General features: G+C 40.4%; 1 protein-coding gene across 1 annotated transcript; it reads right to left on the bottom strand.

Annotated features, from left to right (window-relative positions):
• Positions 1-715: 715 nt before the first annotated feature.
• LOC109926783 (acidic mammalian chitinase-like) lies at positions 716-20,239 on the bottom strand (the record flags this gene model as incomplete). Its single annotated transcript, XM_048592852.1, has 8 exons — positions 20,180-20,239; positions 18,796-18,920; positions 16,053-16,176; positions 15,738-15,920; positions 10,279-10,395; positions 4,592-4,727; positions 2,281-2,417; positions 716-784 (listed from the first exon to the last, which is right to left on the bottom strand). Coding segments are annotated over exons 1-8 (951 nt in total), but the record flags the coding sequence as incomplete, so codon positions are not given.
• Positions 20,240-23,319: the final 3,080 nt, after the last annotated feature.

The following is a 23,319-nucleotide window of genomic DNA, read 5'->3' as shown; positions in this document are numbered from 1 at the left end:
TATCCCCTGGTGTCTTTGGCTCCAGATGGCCCAGGCCTGCTGACAGTGACCTCTCCAGATGTGGGCTTTCTCCTGGCTTGAATTTCTGTGGGCTTTGGCAACATAGGCAGGGAAGGTGGAGGGGTTGCACACCTCCAGAGTGTCTTAAGGACAAGCATCAAAGGCAGGGAGTCCTGTGAATTGATCTCCTTCTTGTGGGTGCCTGCTGGCATCATATGTCTGGCTCAGAAGAAGGGACATCTGGAGTGAAATCAAACTCCCTCCTCTCTCTCCTTGCCATCAATGTCTGGAACATGCACATATTTGTCAGACAGAGTGTGCTTCATGTGCACCTCCATGGTGGTTGCCAAATTGTCCACGGGACCAGACAGATGCATGCTTGCCACAGCCAGCACAGTGTGGACAGTGTCGGTGGACTTCTCTATCCTTCAATCCAGCTTACTGAATGCCTCTGATAAACCTTCCCACTACTGTTTCTGTCTGTGCAGTTGATAAAGTCATTAATGGCCAATGTGGTCTTCTGCCTCGTGCTCAGCAAGTAGCCAATGCCTAGGTGCATTCTAAGTGTCAGAGACCTGGAGTGTTTCTTACCCATCTGGCTGCAAAGACACGTCTGTGCTATGTTCTTGAGATTGTGCCCCCAAGTCTAATTTAGACAGCGTATCCACTGAAGTGCAAGTCTCTGAGCTGTGGAAGAATTAGGTTAAAGCCTTGCCTGCATATCCTCTGACGGTGGCCGGTGTTGGCTCCTTCTTGGCAGAAGTTCACGGAGTTCCACCAGTTCCTGTATAAGAGAAAAGATGGAATTAGTTAACTAAGACAAATAAAACTTGAGGCAATTAAGAATGAGACAGCACTGGTTGTAAAGGTGCAGTGCAGCACAGCACAATGAAGCTTACTGGGTTGGTTGGCCTTTGAGTTGTCCCAGTGACCACATTAGCAGACATGTTCTTCTCTGGGAAAATTGAGTATTTTCCTTTTGTAGGAAGTGATGAGTCTGATGTCCGCTACATGCTGATCTTCGACAATTTAGATAAATTTTCCCTGCATTAACGCAATGGTAGGGATCAAGTACAATGGAAGTCAGAGTCATACAGCACGTAAACAGACCCTAAGATATATCAGAATGTTAGAACAGTAATTGGTGATGCACAATGTCCCTGGTGAGTGAACGGGAAATACAGAGAGCAGGAAAGATTATTCGGATAATGGTGATGAGAGGCATTGAATGGATATGATGCATGCAATAATAAGAATTGTATTCCATGAGCTTTGGTGAGAGCTCTGTGCAGTGGCAGTGAGTGCTGTGTGCAGTGAGTAGTGGCTCTATGATGTGAGCTATCAGAAGGAAGATGGGGGCATGTACCCTCGCAGACAGATCTCTGTAAGCACTGTTGCACGTCCTGCTTTAACCCAGGCAGCATTTGGGTTTGGGTTAGCTTTGCTGGTGTGGCCTTGCCTTACGGTTCACAGCTAAATAAACCTCAAAGATACAGTTACCACAGTGTGGGGGCTTGCAGCATCTGAAGTGGTGTGAAGCTAGCCTTTATGTATGGCGAAAGCGGACTAAACACTAGAAGACTCCTGTAGTGACAAGAACCTCCACTTCTCCAACCACACAATTCCTTAAGATAGATAGGCACCAAAGGGTACACTTGTGTAATTACTAAAGTGACGAGCAAAAAATTGCATGAGTGAACATTCTCTGAGCCATAGTGGACTAAGCGTCATGAATCTCACTCAACAAGACACTTATACTGAAGATGGGAAAATTCCACCCTTGGCAGTTATATATCATTAGTTGTGATGGTATATCTGGTTGTTCATTTCTACCTCTCACTGAGGTGACATCTGCCCTACGTAGATTCCAGATTGTGACTTGAGCTGACTCTTATTGGCAGCATTGGAGGTTTGTATCCTGACTGGCTCTTCATTGTTCAATTCTGGCAATGGTTTGGTAGTTTTGTCAAAGAAAAATTTGGCTGCCATTTCATCTTGATTTTGGCACTTACGTTATTACTACTTCTGACCTCAGTAGCTCTTTTGCTATTGGTAAAGTAGTTCGGGTGCTGTGTGATATTAGTCTTTGTACAGGACTGTTCTCCAGTAGTACTGCTTTCAGTAGGTGTGTTTCTCCACTTGAGGATTTCCTTGTATACATCTGTGCTGAATTTGTTCTTTATGATTCTTTTGGTAACGTTCATTACTGTGTCAGACTTTCCACTCGATCGGGGAAATACGTGGAGGTGACATAGACTGTTGAGTTTCCCAATGTTTTACAAAGCAGCTGAATTCTTCACTTGTGAACTGACAGTCATTCTTTCTAATCACAAAGTCCGGAATGCTGTAACAACCAAAGTGTGCTTCTAATGATTCAACAGTATCCTCAGTAGTTGTTGTGTTAGCTGGTCTATTTCCTAGTAGTGACAATAGTAATTGGTGACAAGATAATCAATTCCCTTGACAGTGAAGAAGTCTATTCCTAGATTTATCCACAGTCTGTCCAGGATGTCATGTGTCATCAACTACTCTCTAGCTTGCTTAGTTTGATAACCATTACAAGCACTGCACTAGTCATTCTTGATTTCATTGCTCATGTTTGGCTAGCAGAGAACTTCTCTTGTTTCCTGAGATGTCATTCAATTCCTTGGTGGCTTGCACAGACATATCTTAGTATCTCTCCTAAATCTTAGGGATAAGGACTTTATTTTTCTTCATACAATTTGTTTTCTTGGGCCATCAATTCATGTCCAGATCATACCTCTGTGGCTACAGTAGTATTCTTTGTAGATGCTTTTGAGCGATACTAGTGGCTCATAGAATATGCTTTTAACTGGCCTACAGTCAAATTTGGCTATCACCTTGTCTGTTCCAAGTAGGTACTGATAAAAATGTTCACAAGCAAAGACAATCACATTTTTTTGATCCAAAAGTAGCATTGTTTCATTTGGATTAGCATCCTGAATATATCTGGGTTGTTCCCAATCCTATTTCACTGGCATCACACTGCAGGATTACATCATCATTTACATCATATTAGTTTAGCACTGGCATAGCTGTCATTGGTTGCTTGATTTTAGTGAATACTGCTTTGCGTTCTGCACCTCAATCCCACTGCATCTCTGACAGAGAGTTGGTGTCATGGTTCACACTCTAACAATGAATTGGGCAAGCTTAGCTGAATAGTTGACAAATGCATCAAATAGTTATACTGCTTTTACATCTGCAGATTGATGCATTGCTGTTAAAGATTTCACCTTTTCAGCGTTCAGGAAATGTCAGGATATGGTATGTGTATTTGACTTTAGGCACTTTTAATTGCAATGATTTCTTGCTGTGCTTCAGGTTCACACAGTTGGAAGTTGTTGTAGAGAGGAGCATGTGGGAATCCTAATGGTAGGACGCACTTACCTCTGGTGCAGAGCCTGTCCGGTGGCCAAACACTAGGGCACAACTTAAGCTATTCCTATTCTCACAGGCTGGAAAATCTTAGTAAAAGCAAAATACTGCGAATGGTGGAAATCTGAAACAAACTCAGAAAATGCTGGAGAACTCAGTATCAAAAGTCCAGTATGACTTATTTCCATAACAGTTTTGAAGAGTCATACTGACTGGAAATGTTAACTCTGTTGCTCTCTCTCCAAGATGCTATCAGACCGCTTGGAAAATGTTACGTTCTTTGTAAATCTGGGGTGTACTAGTTCTTTCATCCAGGAAAGCACACTCGAATTGCTCCCTTTTAAAAGAATTAAAGTTCATACCAAAAGAAAGTGCCATTTTCAGGCCTGGACCCCCAGGTAACCTCCACTAAGGCTGTTCATTAGCCTTGGTCAAGGTCAAGTGCTCATAATACATATGGGTACATGAAAAGGCTGAGTACAGGCTTCATACATTACACAGTCCAATGAATCCTAATGGTGAGGCTGAGTTCTGGCTCAATTACAATAAACATGCCAGAAATATGACAGGAATTCACCGAGTCATTGATTTTTGGTACCAGCCCCCTGAACTGGCTGGATGACAAGTTTGTGTCACAAATGATGCCAGCAATGTGGATTCAACTCCTGCAACAGCTAAGGTCACCATGAAGAAGTTCCCTTATTAACTTTCCCCTTGCCTGAGGTGTAGTGACCCTCAGGTTAAATCATTCCATTGTTTCTCTCTAATGAGACAGCAGCCCTGTGGATCCCTGGGACTATGATGATTTTACCTTTATCTTACCAGATCTTCTGCAGATTTATTTTCACTGAATGATAGCGAACATTCATAGTTATTTTGCCTGACCTAGATTTTGCAGTTTCCATTTTAAAGCTCAGATAGTCAAACAGTTTTAAAGTAACAGCAAACATTATTACTACTTTGCTAAACGCAAAAGACTGCACATGTTGGAAATCTGAAATATACTGACCCTGAATTCATACCAGACTTGAAATGTTAACTTTGTTTCTCTCTCCATAGATGCTACCGGATCTGCTGAGTTTCTCCAGTGTTCTGTATTTATTACTGCAGTGCTATTGTATTCACATCAATATATACAGAACTCACTGAGAAATCTAACAAACCGTATTTGCAGTAATGATAAATATTTTACCTGAATTTGTTGCAAAGTTCTTTTTCAAGATTTTTAATATAGGATAAGCTCCCTGTTTGCAATGATCAGAAAAATCATCAAAGTCAAGTGTCCACACTAAAACTCCTCCAAATTTGTTCTCCTGTATCCATTCAACCTACAAAAGTAAATGAAGTATTACTGTACCTGTTGAAAGATCAAGTCTACTCTCAGGTGGGTGACCATTAACAGATTTTGTTGAACATAACCATATACAAGGAATAGTAGGAGAAAGTATCCCTGATACCCTCCACAATCTGGTTCTGGTTCCACATGATCTGACATCTCTAGGATATAACTTCTTATGCACATATTCAGTAGTTATTCTTAGAGTAGTCTTTTGGTAGTCCTGAACTTGATGGACAACATAGACATCTTTGATGGAATGACACTTACTTGCTTACCCTTGCATATTTCTGACATGTAGATGATCCCATTTGCTATATTTGAAAACAAGAATTTCTTTAGACATCTTCATGGGCCAAAACTTGCATTCACCTTGGAAACGAAGCAATCAACCAAGCTCTCTTTCCCCAAGGTACTAGTTGACAAACCTGCCAGGAGGTTCTCTACTGTCGTCCATTGCCAGTCTATCTTCACTTGATAAATACACATTGGGATACCTACAGTTCCATCCACTATAAAGTTGGCCTTATCAGCATCCTCGTAAATACGGCCTATGCTATTTGATCACCATGCAAGCTTGTGCTTGAAATAGGGTGTAAAGACATCCAATGGCTGCCCTTAATGGATCAGTTCATGATGTATATTGCACAAACTCATTAACTGGCCTAAGGTCTTCACTTTTTTTGCTGAAAGGTGCCTGATCTACCACATTATCTTGTAATAAGATACATCAAAGATTTTAGCAACAAGAATTGCTAATTGTTTCATGCTGATTGTCACCATTAGGATGCTGCTATCAAGCCAAAAAGACATTTTCCCTATCACACAAATGAGCAATGTGGTATATGAATTTCAGTGCCCATGTAATGCTAGATTTATAGGCTGTATGCCCCAAATGAACTGATCAATGGTTTTCAATCAGCATGCCCATCAGCTGGTCACAACTGGCAAGACATTGACTGTACCCACTTGGCCAAGTCTGCAAAACTTGAAACACAATGTTCAACATCAGATATGATTTTTGGACAACATTTGCTAAATATCCTGTTTGGGCCAAGAATTATGCTGACAACAACATTCCCTCTTATTTATTTTCCAGCTGTTTGAGCCTCTGAAGCCTGTGTGCAACAGCAAAATAAGCTTCTGATTGTTCCTTATTTGCACTCTGGTTTGTAGACTTGTTTGGAAGTTCAACTTCAAAATCAGGTACTTTTTTGGACAACAGCCTCATTCATGTTAGGAAGAACGGCTAACATGGTCACTTCTTCAGACAATGGCTTTGTATTTTGCTATGTGATTACCAATAGTTCAGCAGTCACTTTTAGTAGTTGGATGTCTGGAACTCTCATTTAAATTTAATATGTTCAAATTCCATTTGATGCTGGAAATTAAGCTTTTGTAAAGCTGTTGAAACTGTTGATTGAGCTTTTTGATGTTTTTGATGACTCAAGTACTTGTATGGCTTGCTGATGGGACTCAATTGAAGACTTCAGCTGGCTGTCTATAGGCTAAGAAGCTCTTCAATGCTCAATCTTGGCTTGATTCTGTTTGGAATTAAGGGTCTCCTTTTCTCTGGATAGCTTTTCATTAGCTTACAATGATTGATGTCTGTTAGTGAGATTAGTAGCACAAACATATCAATTCATCTCTTACTCACCCTTTCTAACAAAGGGACGTAACTACACAAAGAGACAGAAGATACCTTGTCATCATGATAATATATTCAAAAAAATTAGCAAAATCCAAGACCTTGCCATAAAACGGAAAATTTTGCTCTGTGACACTATTGCTCTCCTTCACTCATTCCTGAAAAAGTGAATTAATGATAGAACTTCATTTTGTTTGGCTGCTCACTGTCATTCTTGGTGACACCTGTGCCTGATTTTTCCAGTCTTTCTTCAAAGAAAAGTGCACAATCAGAAATATTCTCATTTTTCCTAGGAATGGTGTATGATCAGTGAAGTCTGGTTTACTGGATGATGAGGATTTAACATTATATAATATTATAAATAATATTTAATATTATTTCTGTAGCAGCTGGTAAATAATAAAGATTTAAAGTTATACCCACAGCTCTGTTTTACAACAAACAATACTGATTGGGAATGGTATATAGGGTGCCAATCTCTCTTCCATGTTGCAGTGAAGAACCTAGACATGTATTCTTAGTGAGATTCCTCCTGGATTTGAAATTTGATGACATTTGGAGAAACTGAAGTTGCAATCATGGCATTGAATCTAAAAGAATAGATTTGCTTGCCCAATATCTTGTTTAAAATTAGTTCTCTTGCCATTAACCATGATATATGCTAGCAATCAGTTTGTGGGTCTACCACACTATAAAAAAGAATATATCTTTGGTAACATCTACAAGTCAGAAGACAGTTGCAGACTGGAGTGGTCTGCTTTTAAACATTTGGTGCAGATTGAAATATCTTACTGATGCTTTGGCAAACCACCTGAAAATGGCATTTCCTATAGCCTTCAATTAAAAAGTGTGTTTTGCTTGCGAAGTTCAGCCTGTCTGGTGATCTGCACTGCTTCTAGTAATGTATCCAGCATCTTCACTACAGCTCTTATATCGGCTTATCTTTCAAAAATCTATATTGGCAATTATCTACAAGGTGGTATAAAAAACAATTTATAAAAGAATTGAGCCAGCTCCCGGATGTGCTGATTAAGCTATGCCTAGTCGACAAACAAGTTTCTACTAATTAAATCAGGAGTCAAAAGCCTGCATTACTTCAGTTTCATATCTGATGAGAATGATTCCAGCACTGCAATCTTCACATACAACTATTCAGTTGGATTTTTTTATTGAGGCCTGAAGTAGTGAGTATCAATTAAACTACTGATGTCAGCTTATTCAGTACCTGGTTTGGTCAAGGTCTTCTGCGTGATCTATAGTATCCTGTAAATGGCAGACATTTTCCATCATTGAATGTATTTGCTAAGTTGGGTAAGTCGACCAAAAACTATTTGCTTTTCTGCCCCTTTTTCAGTGTCACAAGTTCACTCTTGGTTAGTTTTCTATCTCCGGTCTCAGAACCACAGTAACATATAACTCACCGGAGCTGTCTAAATATTTGCTGTTTGCACTGTTCCCTGCTGTGGGGTTTTTCTGCATCTCCTCAGCTTTTCATAACGTTCACCTCTTGACAGTCCAGTGCTTGAATGGATCTTGAATTCTTTTGCCTGCAGCACCATACTGCCATCAGGTTGCTCTTCAAAATTCCCCCACTTCTGTGGTTAGTTAACAGGGCTGGCCTCTTTCTTCATTTGTAGCACTGTATTGTCACTGTGTTGCTTAAGATGCTCTTTGTTTTTTGCTGCTGGTTCTGAGAGTCTGGTCGCCATTACCATTGTAAAATCAGGTCTACACTAAGATGAGTGAACAGTAACAGGTTTTACTGAATGTTACTATATACAAACTTCAGTTTGATATGATCTGTCGTTCCTATGCATATGCTCCTTATGCACATGCTCAGGAGCTACTAAGAGTAAAAATATAGTTAACCCTTTACTCTACAGCATCAGATCAAATGGCTACTGCAGTACAGTCTGAGTATCGTCTAAGATCTGCTTTACCTTTTCACTGCGCACCTTTTGTATGCAACATAGGGTGAGGTGTGATGGTGGTATTTAGTGCTAAATTGTTAGAATAAGGCTCCCCTTTGGCTTTATTTCAGTGTTACAAGCACAGTAGGTGCCTTCTGATGATGAGGATGCCCAAGTTTGGGCTGCTACTCATATCGCAGGAATGACTGGGTTAAATATTTTCAGCTATCATGACCTGCAACAGGGTATAGTGGTATATGGAATAGAGAGAACCAGGGCCCAGGATCAATTTATAAGTAAAAACAGACTTGGCTCCGGTATTAAACATCATCATTGGGGAAGGGTTCCAAAGGCACAGTCAGAGCCTTAAATGCATGGTGAGATGTATTCCTCTTCCTTTAAAGGTTCCACATTCCAGTATCTCTTTATTTGTAGGTAATCCATAGGGGTGCTTCTCTTAACGGCAACAGCTCCACAGGCTGTAGCAGGCAAATAAAGTGAGTATCAAACCACACTTAGGCCTATATTTCTTTAGGTTTAATTGTTGTGCATGGGTAACTGATGCCTTGTTTCCCTTACCTATTATGGTAAGCAGAGTACTTGACATGACCAAAAAAGTGTGCACCCTTCCTGCCCATCACTTTGGGGCTGTGGGTCTCCACTTAACATGTGAAGAAATTTTTCTGATCCTGCATGGATTAATTTTTAAGCCTTCATCTCCTATTTCCTTACTTCTGCAGACTGCTTTGACTTGGAAGCACCTGACAAGGACTAAACAACAAAATTCCTAGCCAAAAACATAAATCAGTGTGGACCAATTGAAACAGCTGGGAAATGCTGTGGTTTGGCATTGGTGCACATCATTCAAAGAATGAATAAATATCCAATATGGTAAGTAATTTATTTTTCTAATACATGTAGCATTTTCCACAGTTGGTACAATATACCAAAGTAGTCAATTAAGTCAGGAGCAAATGACAAAATGATGGGTGCCAGAAGAGACTTTCACGGGCTATGTTCAATTCTAGATTGATAACACTAACTAAACATACACTGCCATTTTTTTTTTGCTAGGAACTTCTCAATAAACATGGCTGGTAATTAACACTTTAGCCACTTTAAATTACGTGGCACACTGCTGTAAACTCCATCTACACTGCATGCAATCTTCAGCTAAAGTAATGGCAGATGATTGGAGCTCCCAAGTTAAAATTTCTGGTGAATTTATAGGAAATTTGCTAAAACAAGAAGCAGCTGAATCAATTTGCCCTGACACTGGGGTTTCTTTACAAGATACACTCACTCCACCATCTATCAAACACTTAAGATATCTAGTATTTGGCTGTTGCTTTCTTGTAGCTTGAGGCACAAAAAGCAAATAGTTACCCAGATGTTTGAATATCCATTCTTCAACACACAGTAACTAGACTTTTGAGAAACTACTTCCATGAGAAAATTTATGTGTGAGCTAATAATAAATGAAATTGGTATAGAACTTACAGATAGCCATACTATGCCCTAACATGACTCGGCCAGTCTGTAAAGCTACTGCCTGGAAACATTTAATTTTAAGAAATATTTCCATCTACCAATCAGATGTCAGAAAATATGATTCATTGTAGTTTATAGGATTAGTCTGTTTTGACTCTTCAAGTGTGAAGGATAGTTAAGCACGAATAGATCACTTGCAAGAAGCATCATACTGTTACCATTCATTAATCACGTGTACATTTTCTGTTATGGATTACTTAATAGCAGTCAGAAGGACAACTTTCTTAGCTTGTAAAATTGAAGGAAATTGCTTGTCAGCTAAGAAAAGGTTAAGGAATGAACTTCTTATTTGAGATACCTTATTTTGGAAATTATTGAAAACAATATTTATGTTGCAGAATATCTAAACAATATAATTGAAATATTTTCTTTGATGCATAAACTAGCACAAAATTAGATAAAGCTGAATAACTACATTATGACATTAACTGTACTTTGATATCTATACTTCGCTGATCATCATATCCAAGCCATATACCATCCTTTACTGCATATGGTACTTTCTGTTCATCAATCCAGTGTTTTTCTGCACCTTTCAAGAAGTCACAGATCTGTTAATGAGAAAAGTTAGGCATTGTTAGTGCACACCAGCAGATCACTCAAAACGGTTATTCAGTGAGTTGGTTGTAGGCTACACTGCTTTATCCAATATAGCACACAATAATGATCAGAGATATAGATACAGTAGACAGCCAGAGACTTTTTCCTAGGGTGGAGGTAGCTTTTACGAGGGGACATAGTTTTAAAGTGAAAGGAGGTAGATATTGGGGAGACTTCAGAGGTAGGTTCTTTATTCAGAGAGTGGTAGGGGCGTGGAATGCATTGCCGGAGAGGGTAGTGGAGTTGGCCTCATGAGGGGCATTTAAGCGGCTATTAGATAGGCATATGGATGATAGTATAAGGTAGCGGTGGAGGTTAGATAGACCTTAGGTTTTGGGTAAAAGTTCGGCACAACATCATGGGCTGAAGGGCCTGTACTGTGCTGTACTGTTCTATGTTCTATAATTAACCATAACCATTGCATTATGATAGGTGAAACTGCATTTTTGTTCAAATGTTAGATGATTTCCTGTAATCATAGATCATAGAATCATAGAATCCCTACAGTGTGGAAACAGGCCCTTCAGCCTAACAAGTCCACACCGACATTCAGGGCATCCCACCCAGACCAAGTCACTATAACCCATCTAATCTACACATCCCTGAACACTATGGGCAATTTAGCATGGCCAATCCACCTAGCCTGCACATCTTTGGATTGTGGGAGGAAACCCGAGCACCCGGAGGAAACCCACACAGATAAGGGGAGAATGTGCAAACTTCATGCAAACAGTTGCCTGAGGGTGGAATCAAACCCAGGTCCCTGGCGCTGTGAGGCAGCAGCGCTAACCACTGAGAAAGTGGAAACTAATAGTAGTATTCATGAAGAAAGGTTAGAGTCCAGATTAACTAGCAGGACAACAAATGTAAGGCAGTTCAAAATTGAAATTCATATAGGTAGAGTGCCTAGAGATTTTCTGGATCTGCTGAAACTTCAGCAAAGCAGGCACACAAGAGAAATGCACCTTTTGTACAGGATTTGAACATTGCTGCATGACTTAATAAATCCAGAAGTAGGAAATGGAACTGAACGCTGCATAATCGTCAGCAAACATTTCCAACTCTTACTTTACGATGAAGGGAAGATCTTTGACAATGCAGCTGAAAATGGATGGGCCCATGACACTGTGCTGAAGAACTCATTCAGTGATGTTCTGGATCTATGATGGCTGGTGTCCAACCATCTTCATTGTGCTCGGCTGGAATTGCCAATGGAGAGATTTCTCCTTGCCACCATCTCTCATGCCACCTCTCAAATTTAGCTATTTTTTTGTCTATATTTGACCAAGGCTATTCTGAGGTCTGGAGCAGAGTGATCCTGTCAGAACCCAAAATAAGCTTGCATAGGTTATTCATGACAAACTGCCATTTGACAACATTGTCAATACCTTCCAGCATTTTGCTCATGAATAGTCAGGTAATATTGTAATTGGCTATATTGGAATTTGATTGATTTATTGTTGTCGCATGTACTGAGATATAGTGGACAGTGTTGTTGTGTGTGCTATACAAGCAGATCGTACCATACAAAGTGCATCAGGGTAGCAGAACAGAGTGCAGAATCCAGTGTTACAGCCACAGAGAAGGTGCAGAGAGACAGAGATTAGAATTAATGTTTGAGAGGCTTGTTTAAAAGTTTGATAGTGGGGAAGAAGCTATTCTTGAATCTACTCATAGTGTATTCAAACTTTTTTTTATCTCTTCCCGATGTAAGAGGATGGAAGAGAGCATAATGGACGGGGGGTGGGTTGGTGGTGGTGGTGGCCTTTAATTATGTTGGTTGCCGTCCCGAGGCGATGGGAAGTATAGATGGAGTCAAAGAATGGAAGACTGGTTTCTGTGATGGACTGGGTTGTGTTCATAACTCTATAGTTTCTTGCAGTCTTGGGAACAGCAGTTGCCATACCACGTTCTGATGCATCCAGATAGGATGCTTTCTACGGTGCATCTACAAAAATTGGTATGCACCCTTATGCCAAATTTCCTTAGCCTCCTGAGGAAGTAGCGATATTGTTTCGCTTTCTTGTCCGTCATGTTGACGTGGGTAGAGCACGAGAGATTGTTGGTGATTATAACTCCCAGGAACTTGACATACTCGACCATCTCCAGTTCAACATCATTGATGCAGACTGGTGCATGCTCTCCACTCCACTTCCTGAAGTCAATGACCCCTCCTTCATTTTGCTGATGCTGATGGAGAGATTGTTGTCTTTACACCATACCTCTAAGCACTCAATCTCTTTGCTATATTCCATCTCGTCATTGTGAGATCCGATTTACAACAGTGATGTTTTCAGGAAACTTGTAAACGGAGTTGCGGCTGAATTTGGCCACATAGTTGTACAAATTGGGTACCTCATGAATGCCTACTTTTGAACTGCCAACTTTTTTCCAAACTAATTTCATTTAGCACAGTGGTAAAGCCACATAATGCAATGAAGAGTGCCTCAAGTGTTAAAAAGGCACTTTATCGCTACAGAAGTGTCTCGTGGTCACTACTACAATACCATCATGAGTAGATTTGTCTGAGAAAGGTAGATTGGTAAGGGTGAAGTCATGCATGCTTGTACTTTGTTGGCTGCCTTACCACCCACCACCGATCTAATATGACAACTATGCCCTTCAGGGTTAAGTCAGCTCAGTTGGCAGTAGTGCTACCAAGTATGTTCTATTCCTTCATTATCCTCATTGCTTTTTCCAAGTGCAGTTCAGCATGGACCTGTGCTCATTATTTTAGTAGATGAAGGGCTATAAATTATAAGGAGAAAGAAGTTTCCTTGTCGATGTTTGAGTTGATGCCATGACACTTCCTGGGAGCTTGGAGTCAATGTCGGGAACTGTCAGAGTTATTGCCTCCTTGGCAGCAACTCCTGTACAGCACTGTTCAACCAACTTTGCTGTTCTGTCTTTTTGGTGGGACAAAATATGGCTAGAGTTGGTGATGAAGGAATCTGGAATAATAACAAAAAGATGATTTTCAAGATGACCGTGTCAGGTTGTTGCTAAATTAGCCTTAGTTTCCCTAATTGTAACTGGGTTGGATGTGCCCTTGTTGTGTACCATGTTTTAGTCAATGTTGGTTTTATTTTTATTATTGTTGCTCATAGTGGTTTTATGAAAGCTGGTGGTTTACTAAGACAGTTGAGTCAACCACACAGCTGTGGGTCTGGAGTTTTATGTAGACCAGGATGACTGATTTTGTTCCCCAAGGTGATTAGTTAACAAAGGCATATTAGTTTTATAGTTTACTGTTGTATACTTACTTAGCTACCTCAATTTAAATATACAACCAGCTGTGTGAAATTTAAACTCCTGTTTCTGGATTTAGTTAAATCATCTGAATCAGTGGCTTTCCTTAGAAGTGAATGCTGCCATAGCATGAGATGTGTTACATCATTTAAATCATTCCAAGATATTTCTGCCAGACTGTCTGTCGTGGAAGTGTGCTTGCAAAATCATCCGTCCTTACCTGGTCTACTATGCCTACAAAATTGTCTTGAAAGCAGTGAATGGCGTTACTGCTTCAGAACCAGAGCTCTGGGTTTAACTCCTATCCTCACTTTATAAAAGTGTAAGTTACCATGACACTTCGATTCTCTGAATGAGTTACAACATACTTGCACCATAATACCTACACAAATAGCGTTTACCATTATAAGGACAATATCTTGTCATTTTTAGTACTTTTGATTGTGGACCGAAATGGGAAAAGGACTTTTGTTTTAAGAAAAAAATCAAGAATTGTGGAAAGAATTACTGCTCTATTAAAAGCAAGTTACCTGACACTCATTGTAAGTGCTGTTTGTGCAAGCAGTGGGAGACGTTTCTACTGACGAACTAGTACCAGTGGGTGTACACAAAGGGGGATTTTGCTGGCAACTAGTAGCTGATTGGTATGTGGAGTGGTGACCAGTTATTGGTGACAAAGATTTACTGCCTGCCAACAACTATGTGATTAACTCCCAGGTAGCCAAACAGCTGCTGGGCCTGAATGTTTGGTTAGAAGCTTTCGGTCCTCTGAAAAGGAAGAAGCTGTCCTTTTCTCTGCACAAAAACCTTATGGATCTGAAGAAAGCCTTTTTATTTTGCTTGATCAGTTGGTGTAATCTGTCATTCTTAACCAATAAATCACTTTGTAAGTGTGAACCAATCATATGTGCCTCTAAGCAACTGAAATACCTGGAGAAGTAAGGTCAAGGTCAGCAGGTCCTGACAAGGATAATGTCAGTGAATTCTGTGAACAGGTAACATTAAAATGCCTTTACAGTCTTTCTCTCCGCTCATCTTACTCACATTTTTTGTGTTTGCATTTGTTTCAGTGCATCGGGCATTTTATAAAGTGGATAGAGTTTTAAACAGTAGAGTTATATGTCAATGGTTCATAACTGCTTACCTGTAGTTAGAATCCATTTATACAGAATAAATATTAATGCTTGTTGAGTACAAAAATTTGTTGCAAACTTTCTATCAACCTTGGTCTTAAAGACAGCTAAATTGGCGGACTTTGCACATCTTTATGAAATATTTAACTTTTCTGATGACTCTGGGGACAGTGGGGCTTAATTTCCAATGTACTACCCCAGTGAAGTATAATACCATTTAATTCATCCACTTGTACTGTCAACAGCCTGATGTGCTGTTTGTCTTGTAAAACATTAAAAAAAAACTGATGTAATGAAACTTTACATGCAAATCATGGTACAAGATGCCTGAGATAATATTGGAATTACCAATTTAAGCTTTGAATCATAGTTGACAGATTCCACAAAAGCTATTAGCAAAATGAAGCAATGGTTTACTTTGACATCACTCTGATGTAATAGTCCTCTTCATTTTCAACTTAATATAAGGGATTTAGATGGCATTATAAACCAACATATGTTCCTTTGCTGAAGGAGAGTCTTTAGCCTTAGATTAGCACACTCTTTTATAAAGAAAGAACCTAAAGCTTCAACATTAAAGCAGTATTTTGCATGCCGATGCATATGATGTTGTGAACAGTTAGGTAATTCGACTGTGACTGCAACCCCATTTCCTTTCAGCAGAGCTGCAACCCTTGGCAACCCCATCACTGAATTTGCAAATTCTTACCAAGCAGGCTATAGATCATGACGTCAGGGCATTTACTTTTGGTGTTTTCTAACATATTCAAAGTGAGATGAGGGGTCACACCACCAATGTGGCAAGAAGCATGCACATGTAACAACATTCAAAATTTTCAGCACTGTGTAATTAGCAGTTTGTTTTGATTTAAATTTGTTCAAAGAAAACTAAAGTTACTCAAGTTTACCACCTCATAATTTGCCAAGAAGCCATCCTGTTTTGTGTATTCACCCTTTGGTCCAGGTCCAGATGCTGGAGCACCGACATTTGAATTTGCAGAGCTCAATCTGAAGCTTCGTCCATATGTTGGAATTCCAACCAGCAGTTTTTTTGCATCTGCACCTTTATCTTTCCAGTATTTAACAACAGAATCCTGTAACAGGAGCAGATAGAACAACACTGGGTTCAAGAAAGTCTAATCATCTTTGTTAAACCTCTTTTCAAAAAATATTTCAAAATGTGGATATTGCCAGCACAATGTAAATGGGAGAATTTGTAAACGTACAATATTATAATCCAAAGCAACATCCTTATCAACATTGCTACGATATAAAGGACTGTTGTGCCCAGTGACGGTATCCCAGTGACCATGGAAATCATATGTCATCACACTGATAAAATCCAAATATCTAAAGAAACAAAAATGCAGCAAGTTAAATCATAATATCTACTATTACTAGGAGATCATAACAATAAACAAGACCAGCATACACTAATACAGAATAATGCCCAATATAATTCAGATGTAAAGCACTCCTAAGTACCTGTAGTAAAACAAGTCTACTTTTAGATAGTGTAACTTAAATCCAGCTCAAGACAGTAATTTAGAATCCAAAATATAAACCACCACAATAAGTCCACTTCTCACACTAAAATGCAGAATTAAAACTAGAGTGACAGTGCTCACAACTAAACTGAATGTACCACGAATCTTAAGCTCCTTCCAAATATTATATAAATTAATAGCAACTGACAATCTGCAGAAATTACACAGATCTCCAATTGCAATTCTGGCTGAAGGCTCACAAAAAAAGAAATAGTCTCAGTTTTCCTCTCCATTTAGAGCCTATGGTTCAGATCTTCGAGTCAGCATTGATTTTGTGTGCCTTGAGGCTGCCAATGAAGATTTCTGTAATCTGATCATGTTATGATTTTTCAGCTGGGACTTAGCAAACAAGTGAAGCACTCTAAAGAATTGATTATAGATAATATCAGAGAAGACAAAAACAGGACTTGCCCTTTTCACGACGTAGCTGCTATACCGAGTAAAGCTTTTAAAGGTTCAAATTTTTCAATAAGTGAGTAGATTAATGAAATGTAGAGTGGATGAGACAGTTGAAGGATCAGTGGATAAGAAAGTGAATTGGTTAGTGAATAATGGGTGGTAATTAGTATAGTTGGGGCAGTTGGTGGTTGAATTGGATGGTAATCAGGTGGTTAAGGGTAGTTGGGTTGGTGAGAGGGTGTCAGATTGGCTTGGCTTGGTAATTGGAAGGATCCAAGGTGCTCAGTTCAATTACAATGAATTACTGGACCAACCAGGTCCTAATGTCCTAGCATGTCCTAATTGAATATCCAGAAAAGCTCCATGTGTGTAGCTCACATCTCTAGCCAGTTTCATGGAAGGCCCTGGGCAGCAGAAATCAGCCTTTCAGAATTTAAAATTCATAGGCAATTTCTTGCACATTTTGCACAGTAACGTGATGTGCATATCCTCACTTATGTCCCGTCTATGTTTGTTTTTACCTCAAGTTGACACTAGTTTATTTTGATTTATGTTACACTAGTGGTTTTCAACTTTTTGTGGTTTGCTTTATTGTGCTTTGGACACAGTTTGCTGCACATGTTTCTCAACAAAAAGTATCAAAATTTGTTTTGCTCATGACTGAAATTTAACCTCCTTTGGAATTAAACACAGAATGCAATTTTTTAAAGTGGCAGAGAACTGAATTAATTCTAGCTAACAGAAATTAAACTTGTTCACTGATGCAGTTTAGAGATGGTGAATGCTGGCCTAACCCACATCCCCACAAGCAAATTTCTTACAAAGCAGGTTATAGTGAGGGAGAGGATTTAAGGTCAGAAGCTTAGATTGGTTCAGTGAGTTAGCAAGGTAGTGTGTGCTGGTTCAATGTCTGGAGGGGAGTTGCAGAAGAGGGGTTGGTGAGGAGAATGTAGGAGGGGAATTCTAGAATGGGAGGCCATAGACTTGGGGGGTGGCAGATATAAACCAGTTGTGGATAAAATTGCTTCACAAAGGGTCGTGAAGCTGTGGAACTCACTACCCCAGAGTGTGGCAGATACTGCGACACTGAATAAATTTAAGAAGGAGATTTTTAATTAGTAATAGGTTGAAGGGAGAGTTATGGGGAGTGGGCGGGAAAGTGGAGTTGAGGCTGAGATGAGATCAGTGATGATCATATTAAGTAGCAGAACAGGGTCAAGGGACTGAACTGCCTACTCCTGCTTCTTCTACTTATATTCTCACGCGTAAAGGCACAGGAATGATAGAGAGGGATATACCTGTATTTGTGTAGCACCTTGTGCAATAATTGAACATTTTGGAGCCAATTAAGTGTCTTAGAATGATAGTCAGATATAATGTAGGAAACCTAGCAGCCGATTTGCATACTGCAAGATCTCACATACGGCAATATCATGAAAACCAGATAAATCTGTTTTGTGAAGTAAATTCAGGGATAAATATTGACTAGGGCATCAGGAATACATTTCCTACTCCACTTAAAAATAGTGGCCTGAGATCCATTACTTCAACTCAAGTACCCAATTTGAGGTTCACAGTTCTAATCTGAAGGATGATAAGTCTGATGGGGTCTGAACATAGGGCTGCACTATGTGGCTATGGTTTGGTGGAACGCCACGGCAGCTCAGTGGTTAGCACTGCTGCCTCACAGCGCCAGGGACCTGGGTTCAATTCCACCCTTGGGTAATTGTCTGTGTGTAGTTTTGCACATTCTTCCTGTGCCTGCCTGGGTTTCCTCCGGGTGCTCTGGTTTCCTCCCACAGTCCAAAGATGTGCAGGCTAGGTGGCTTGGCTGTGGTAAATTGCCTGTAGTGTTCAGGGATGTGTAGATTAGGTGGGTTATGGGGGATGGGTCTGGGTGGGATGCCTTGAGGGTTGGTGTGGACTTGTTGGGCTAAAGGGCCTGTAGGGATTCTGTGATCCTACGATCTTTTGCTTGTGACAGACCAAACAGGATCTACACTTAAAACTAAACTACACTTACTTAGAAATTTTGGATACTTCATAACTAGCATCGATTTTGTCTTTACCAGCAGCCACAGCAGCTGTAATCAGCAGTTTGGCACTTCCTGTTTTTTTTGCCTCTTTTGTAAAGGCAGCTCTCAATTCCTAGGGAAATAAAATAATGGAATGAAAACTGTAATCTCATGGTTTAAGCAGAGAGCAGTGGTTATAGGGATCATAGGTCGGATTATTGTGGCTGTAATGTTTACATTAAAGTAGTTCCCCAAAGAAAATGTAAGCAACGTGATTTCAACCCAGCTGCCCGATTCTGGCTATAATGGTTTAGAGGATCATTTTGGTCACTTTCCATTTTAATGAAACATATTTCAGCATAAGATCCCTCACCAGGTCTATTTAATATTTTGAAAACACAACCTGATGTCGTCATCCATCCTGCTAAACACACTGGTGAAATATGGCAGGAAGCAGTAATTTCCCAGATGAGAAAATGCCAGTCTAGAAATTTTGCACCTTTTGATAGAAAACAACATAAATGCACTTAATGAGAACTACAAATGGCCCAAGACTCCCATTTGAGTCTTTGTAGGGATTCTGAACCAGCTTGCACACTGAATTAAGATGTGGTTAAGATCACACAATTACCTCTCAAATTCTACAGCGAAACCATTTTTTTTCTGATACTTTATCTCTTTTGGTGTGAAGTATATTTGATATATTGAAAAATCAAATTAAGATTTAGGCTATCTTTTCATTAGTTATCAGAATATAATAGTTCTGGTTTTTAAACAACAAACCAAAATATTAGCAACAAACACAACTGTTTATCCAATAACAAATGCTGGAGATTACAGCTGGTCAGGCAGCATCCATGGAGAGACAGCAAGCTAATGTTCTGTGTCTAGACGACTCTTCATCAGAGCTGAAGTGAAGTGTGGGGGGGACAGCATTTGTGCTATAGTTTGGGGAGTGGGGGGGGGGGGGGGGGGGGGGGGTGGGGTGGGGTGTGGAGATAGTGGGTGTAGGGTGCTTGTGGAGAAAAGATATTGATAGTTCAGATTAAGTGAACAGAATGTGAGAATGGCACAAGTGTGTCCACTCCTGCTTGCTCTCTCTTCACTGACACTGCCTGATCTGCTCTGATCTCTAGCATTTGTTGTTTTCAGCACAGATTCCAACATCTGTAGTAATTTGCTCCTACATTTTGTTTATCCAATAATGTTACTTGAACACAAACTATTAGTGAAATCTTCCAGGCCTGACAGGGCATATAGGGCTGGGGGAGCTTATTTGGGCAGGAGGTCAAAATTCAGATGCTCAATGTTAGGTTAAAGTTTTGGTATTAAGCTCCCAAAACCCTGCAGACAGGTCAATCTTCCCCAATGTAACTGTCGGAAATCACTAACATGTGCTACATAATACTCAGTAATACTGCAGCCTACTGGAAATACATTAATGGTAGACATCTCGTTAGGTGAAAGTAAGGAAAATGTGACCACAAACCCTACCATGTATTTGAGAGTTGTAGCTGGTGGAGTGGACTTCTTTCTGGAAACTCCAGTGAGTACTCACTTCTTCAGTGACATAAATCCTTCGTAATTAAGGCATTTCCTTGCTTGAGCTGTTACAGCATGAGGGGTCTGAAGTCACATGAGAATTCATATTCATAACAATCTTGTAAAGTCTTCTTATTTACCAGTAACAGTGTACGGGATGTGGACAATGCGCTTATCCAGACTGGCCAAGTGAGTTAGCCACACTGGATGACACCTGCAAATCTGATAAAGGCAGGCATAAGAGGCTCAAAGTAAAAAGTGAAGACCAGAAAAGCTATAGAAAAAGATAGGAAGGTCTAACATGGAGTGAAATCTAAAAGGTTCTAGAAGGATCCTGGGGAGTGGAAGTGGGCAACAGAGAATTGGAGGGCAAAGTCAGAGTGATAGGAGCAAGTGGGACAAGGAAGGGTGAGAGCTGCACAGCAAGGGTGAGAAACACAACGGGCTAATGAGGAACGTTGGTAATGGTGAAACAGCTGACAAATTGAATATGAGGCAGTGAAAGTCTATGAAAGGACGTGGGGAGCTTCATGGTTATGGGCGTAGGGGAAGCTCAGGAAGGTCAAGGGAAATCATGAATGTGACCGCATTACAGGGTAGACTGAAGCATAACAGAGGGGAATGTAAGTTAGTTGGGCAGGATTTTCAGGCAAAGGAACTGAAAGAAAACTTTATGTGCACTATTCTTTCCTTCAGTCGGGTCAATAGAGTCCATTACTGAGAATGCATAGGATGAATTTCAAATGTTCAAACGTGGGTAAAGCAATACAGAAGCCAAAAGCAAAAAAAAAAATTGTGTGAGCACTCAGTTAAGGATTTTTTGATGAAATAAAGCACTCATGCAGCATACAGCTTATCAGGCTCTGGCCACTCATACTACTGACACTCCAACCTGCTGCCATAATGCATTGACCTCTGAGCTGAAGGCGAATTTGTGCTCAACAATATTTGGCGGCGGTGGTGGGATTGGTCTATGTGCAGCAACACAGAAGCCTTCTCTGGTCTTAAAATCTGAATTTTATGAACATAGATGAAGCCATTATTTATGCTGTTAATTCTAAGGTTGCACGGCTGTGTAACAAGATAAGAACCACCAAAAGTCAGAGTGAATTATGTGCCACATGTGCAATGCACTGCAATAATATTCAATGTTACAGGTCCCTTGTTGGTTTAATGAGGGAGAAGACAAGCACCCTGGGTAATTCCGGAATGGCATAACCATATTGAGGTGGCTGCATCTCTGCCGACACCTTTAGCAGGTGTTTACGGGAGGTGGAAATGGTTCTTGGCTTTGAGATCATTGGCATTCCTTTCTCTGGTTTCTTTTCTGTACTTCTGCTTGCCAGCAGGTGTTCTCAAAGAATTGTGTCCCTTCATGTAGGACTTTCCTCCAAGTTGCTTTCTTCTGAACCAGAGTCTCCCACACGTTGACATCAATGTTGCATTTCTTGAGGGAAAGCTTTAGGGAGTCTTTGAAATGTTGTATTTGTCTTCCTCTCGTTTGAATGGTTTCCTTGAGCTGGGTGAAGATGATATGCTTTGGCAGTCAGAACTGAAGCATCCTAAGCAAGTAGCCAGCCCAGCGGAGTTTGTTTCTGATGATTTTGGACTAAATGCTGGCACTATTAAGCTGCTTCAAGCATGCCGATATTAGTATGCCTTCCCTCCCAGCTGATGTGGAGGATCCTTCTCAAAGATCTATGCTTCTCAAAGCAGTAGACAGAAGATGAACAGTGTGAGTTGTCAGTGACAATATTGAAGATGGTAGATGATAGATTGTGGGTTGGGGAGGGGTAAGGTGGAGCATGGAGCTGGCATGATGTTGTGGGGCTTGTCTATTTGTTTGAATGGGATAAAAGCAAAGGAGAGATCTAGCATGAACAAAGTTGAAGAAAGAATGATGTTGATGAGGAGGAAGTGCCTGATTCAATTAAGGAATTGAAGAAGAGGATTGACAGTGTAACTGGGGGCAGGAAGGTTTCAAGGAGAATACTCATTAATTAGAAGGGTTTGAAAGAATGCTGGGAGAACTGGGAGGATTGGAGTTGCAAGAGTTGTCCCTGTGAATGGGCTGAGGAGTATAAAGCATCTCTGAGGATCAGCTCATGAAAGGATCAATCAGATTTTTGAGGAAGTCATGGTTCCTAATATTAAGTTTTAACTGGAAGAGAAATAAAGATGTATAGGCTGAGGATGTTCATCATCAGCAGTGATCACTCTCTAATAAGTATGATTGGGCACTGAGGAAATTCCGTGTCACTGGTCACGTACTCTGAGTGTCCTTGTGTCGTCAATGAGCCCAATCCTAGAGACACGTTTCCAACTACATAGCACTATGGTACAAAACTGGAAACAAGACTGCCTACTATGACAGACTAGACCATATACATTCTGATCGGGACATAACAGCGTTTCAACAGAGGCTACACAGCACTGACAATGTCACCTAAAAGGGAGAAGAAACGTTTGCATGAAAACCAGTCAGCTCAGCGAACTAACCAACAACTCCAGCCTATATTAATGACAGAAGTCATAGATAAGAAGAAAAAAGTAAAAATTAAGACAAAGTTCACCTCAGATTAATTTATGTTCGGGCAAGTCGATAAAGATGATTAACTTTGGAGTACCTTGAAGCCGCTGTTGAAGACGACCTCCACACCGACAAGACCTTCACACAAGTACAAGACTGTGAAACCCTGAGACCACCTTTCAGGACAAGACCATGGGAGACCACTGCTCTAGGCTGGAATACAAGAACTTCACGCCAGAGCGAGACCTTAACGCCACACGCCGGAATGTAACCTCCATGCCAGGACTGGACAAGATCGCCACTTTGGGTCACTTAAGTACCCAGAAGCCGCTGCCGAAGAAGACCTCCACATTGATGAAATCTTCACACCGGGACAAGACTGCCAAACCTGGAGACCACCACACCAAGCTTCCTGCCCCGCTGTTTAACTCATCGGGTCTGCGTCTCATAGAAGGAGACA

Source organism: Rhincodon typus, unplaced genomic scaffold (genome assembly GCF_021869965.1).
Source record: "Rhincodon typus isolate 14 unplaced genomic scaffold, sRhiTyp1.1 hic_rhity00001924, whole genome shotgun sequence".
Classification (NCBI taxonomy): domain Eukaryota; kingdom Metazoa; phylum Chordata; class Chondrichthyes; order Orectolobiformes; family Rhincodontidae; genus Rhincodon; species Rhincodon typus.
The sequence above is the reverse complement of the archived record's forward strand: the minus strand, read 5'-3'. Positions and strand labels throughout refer to the sequence as shown.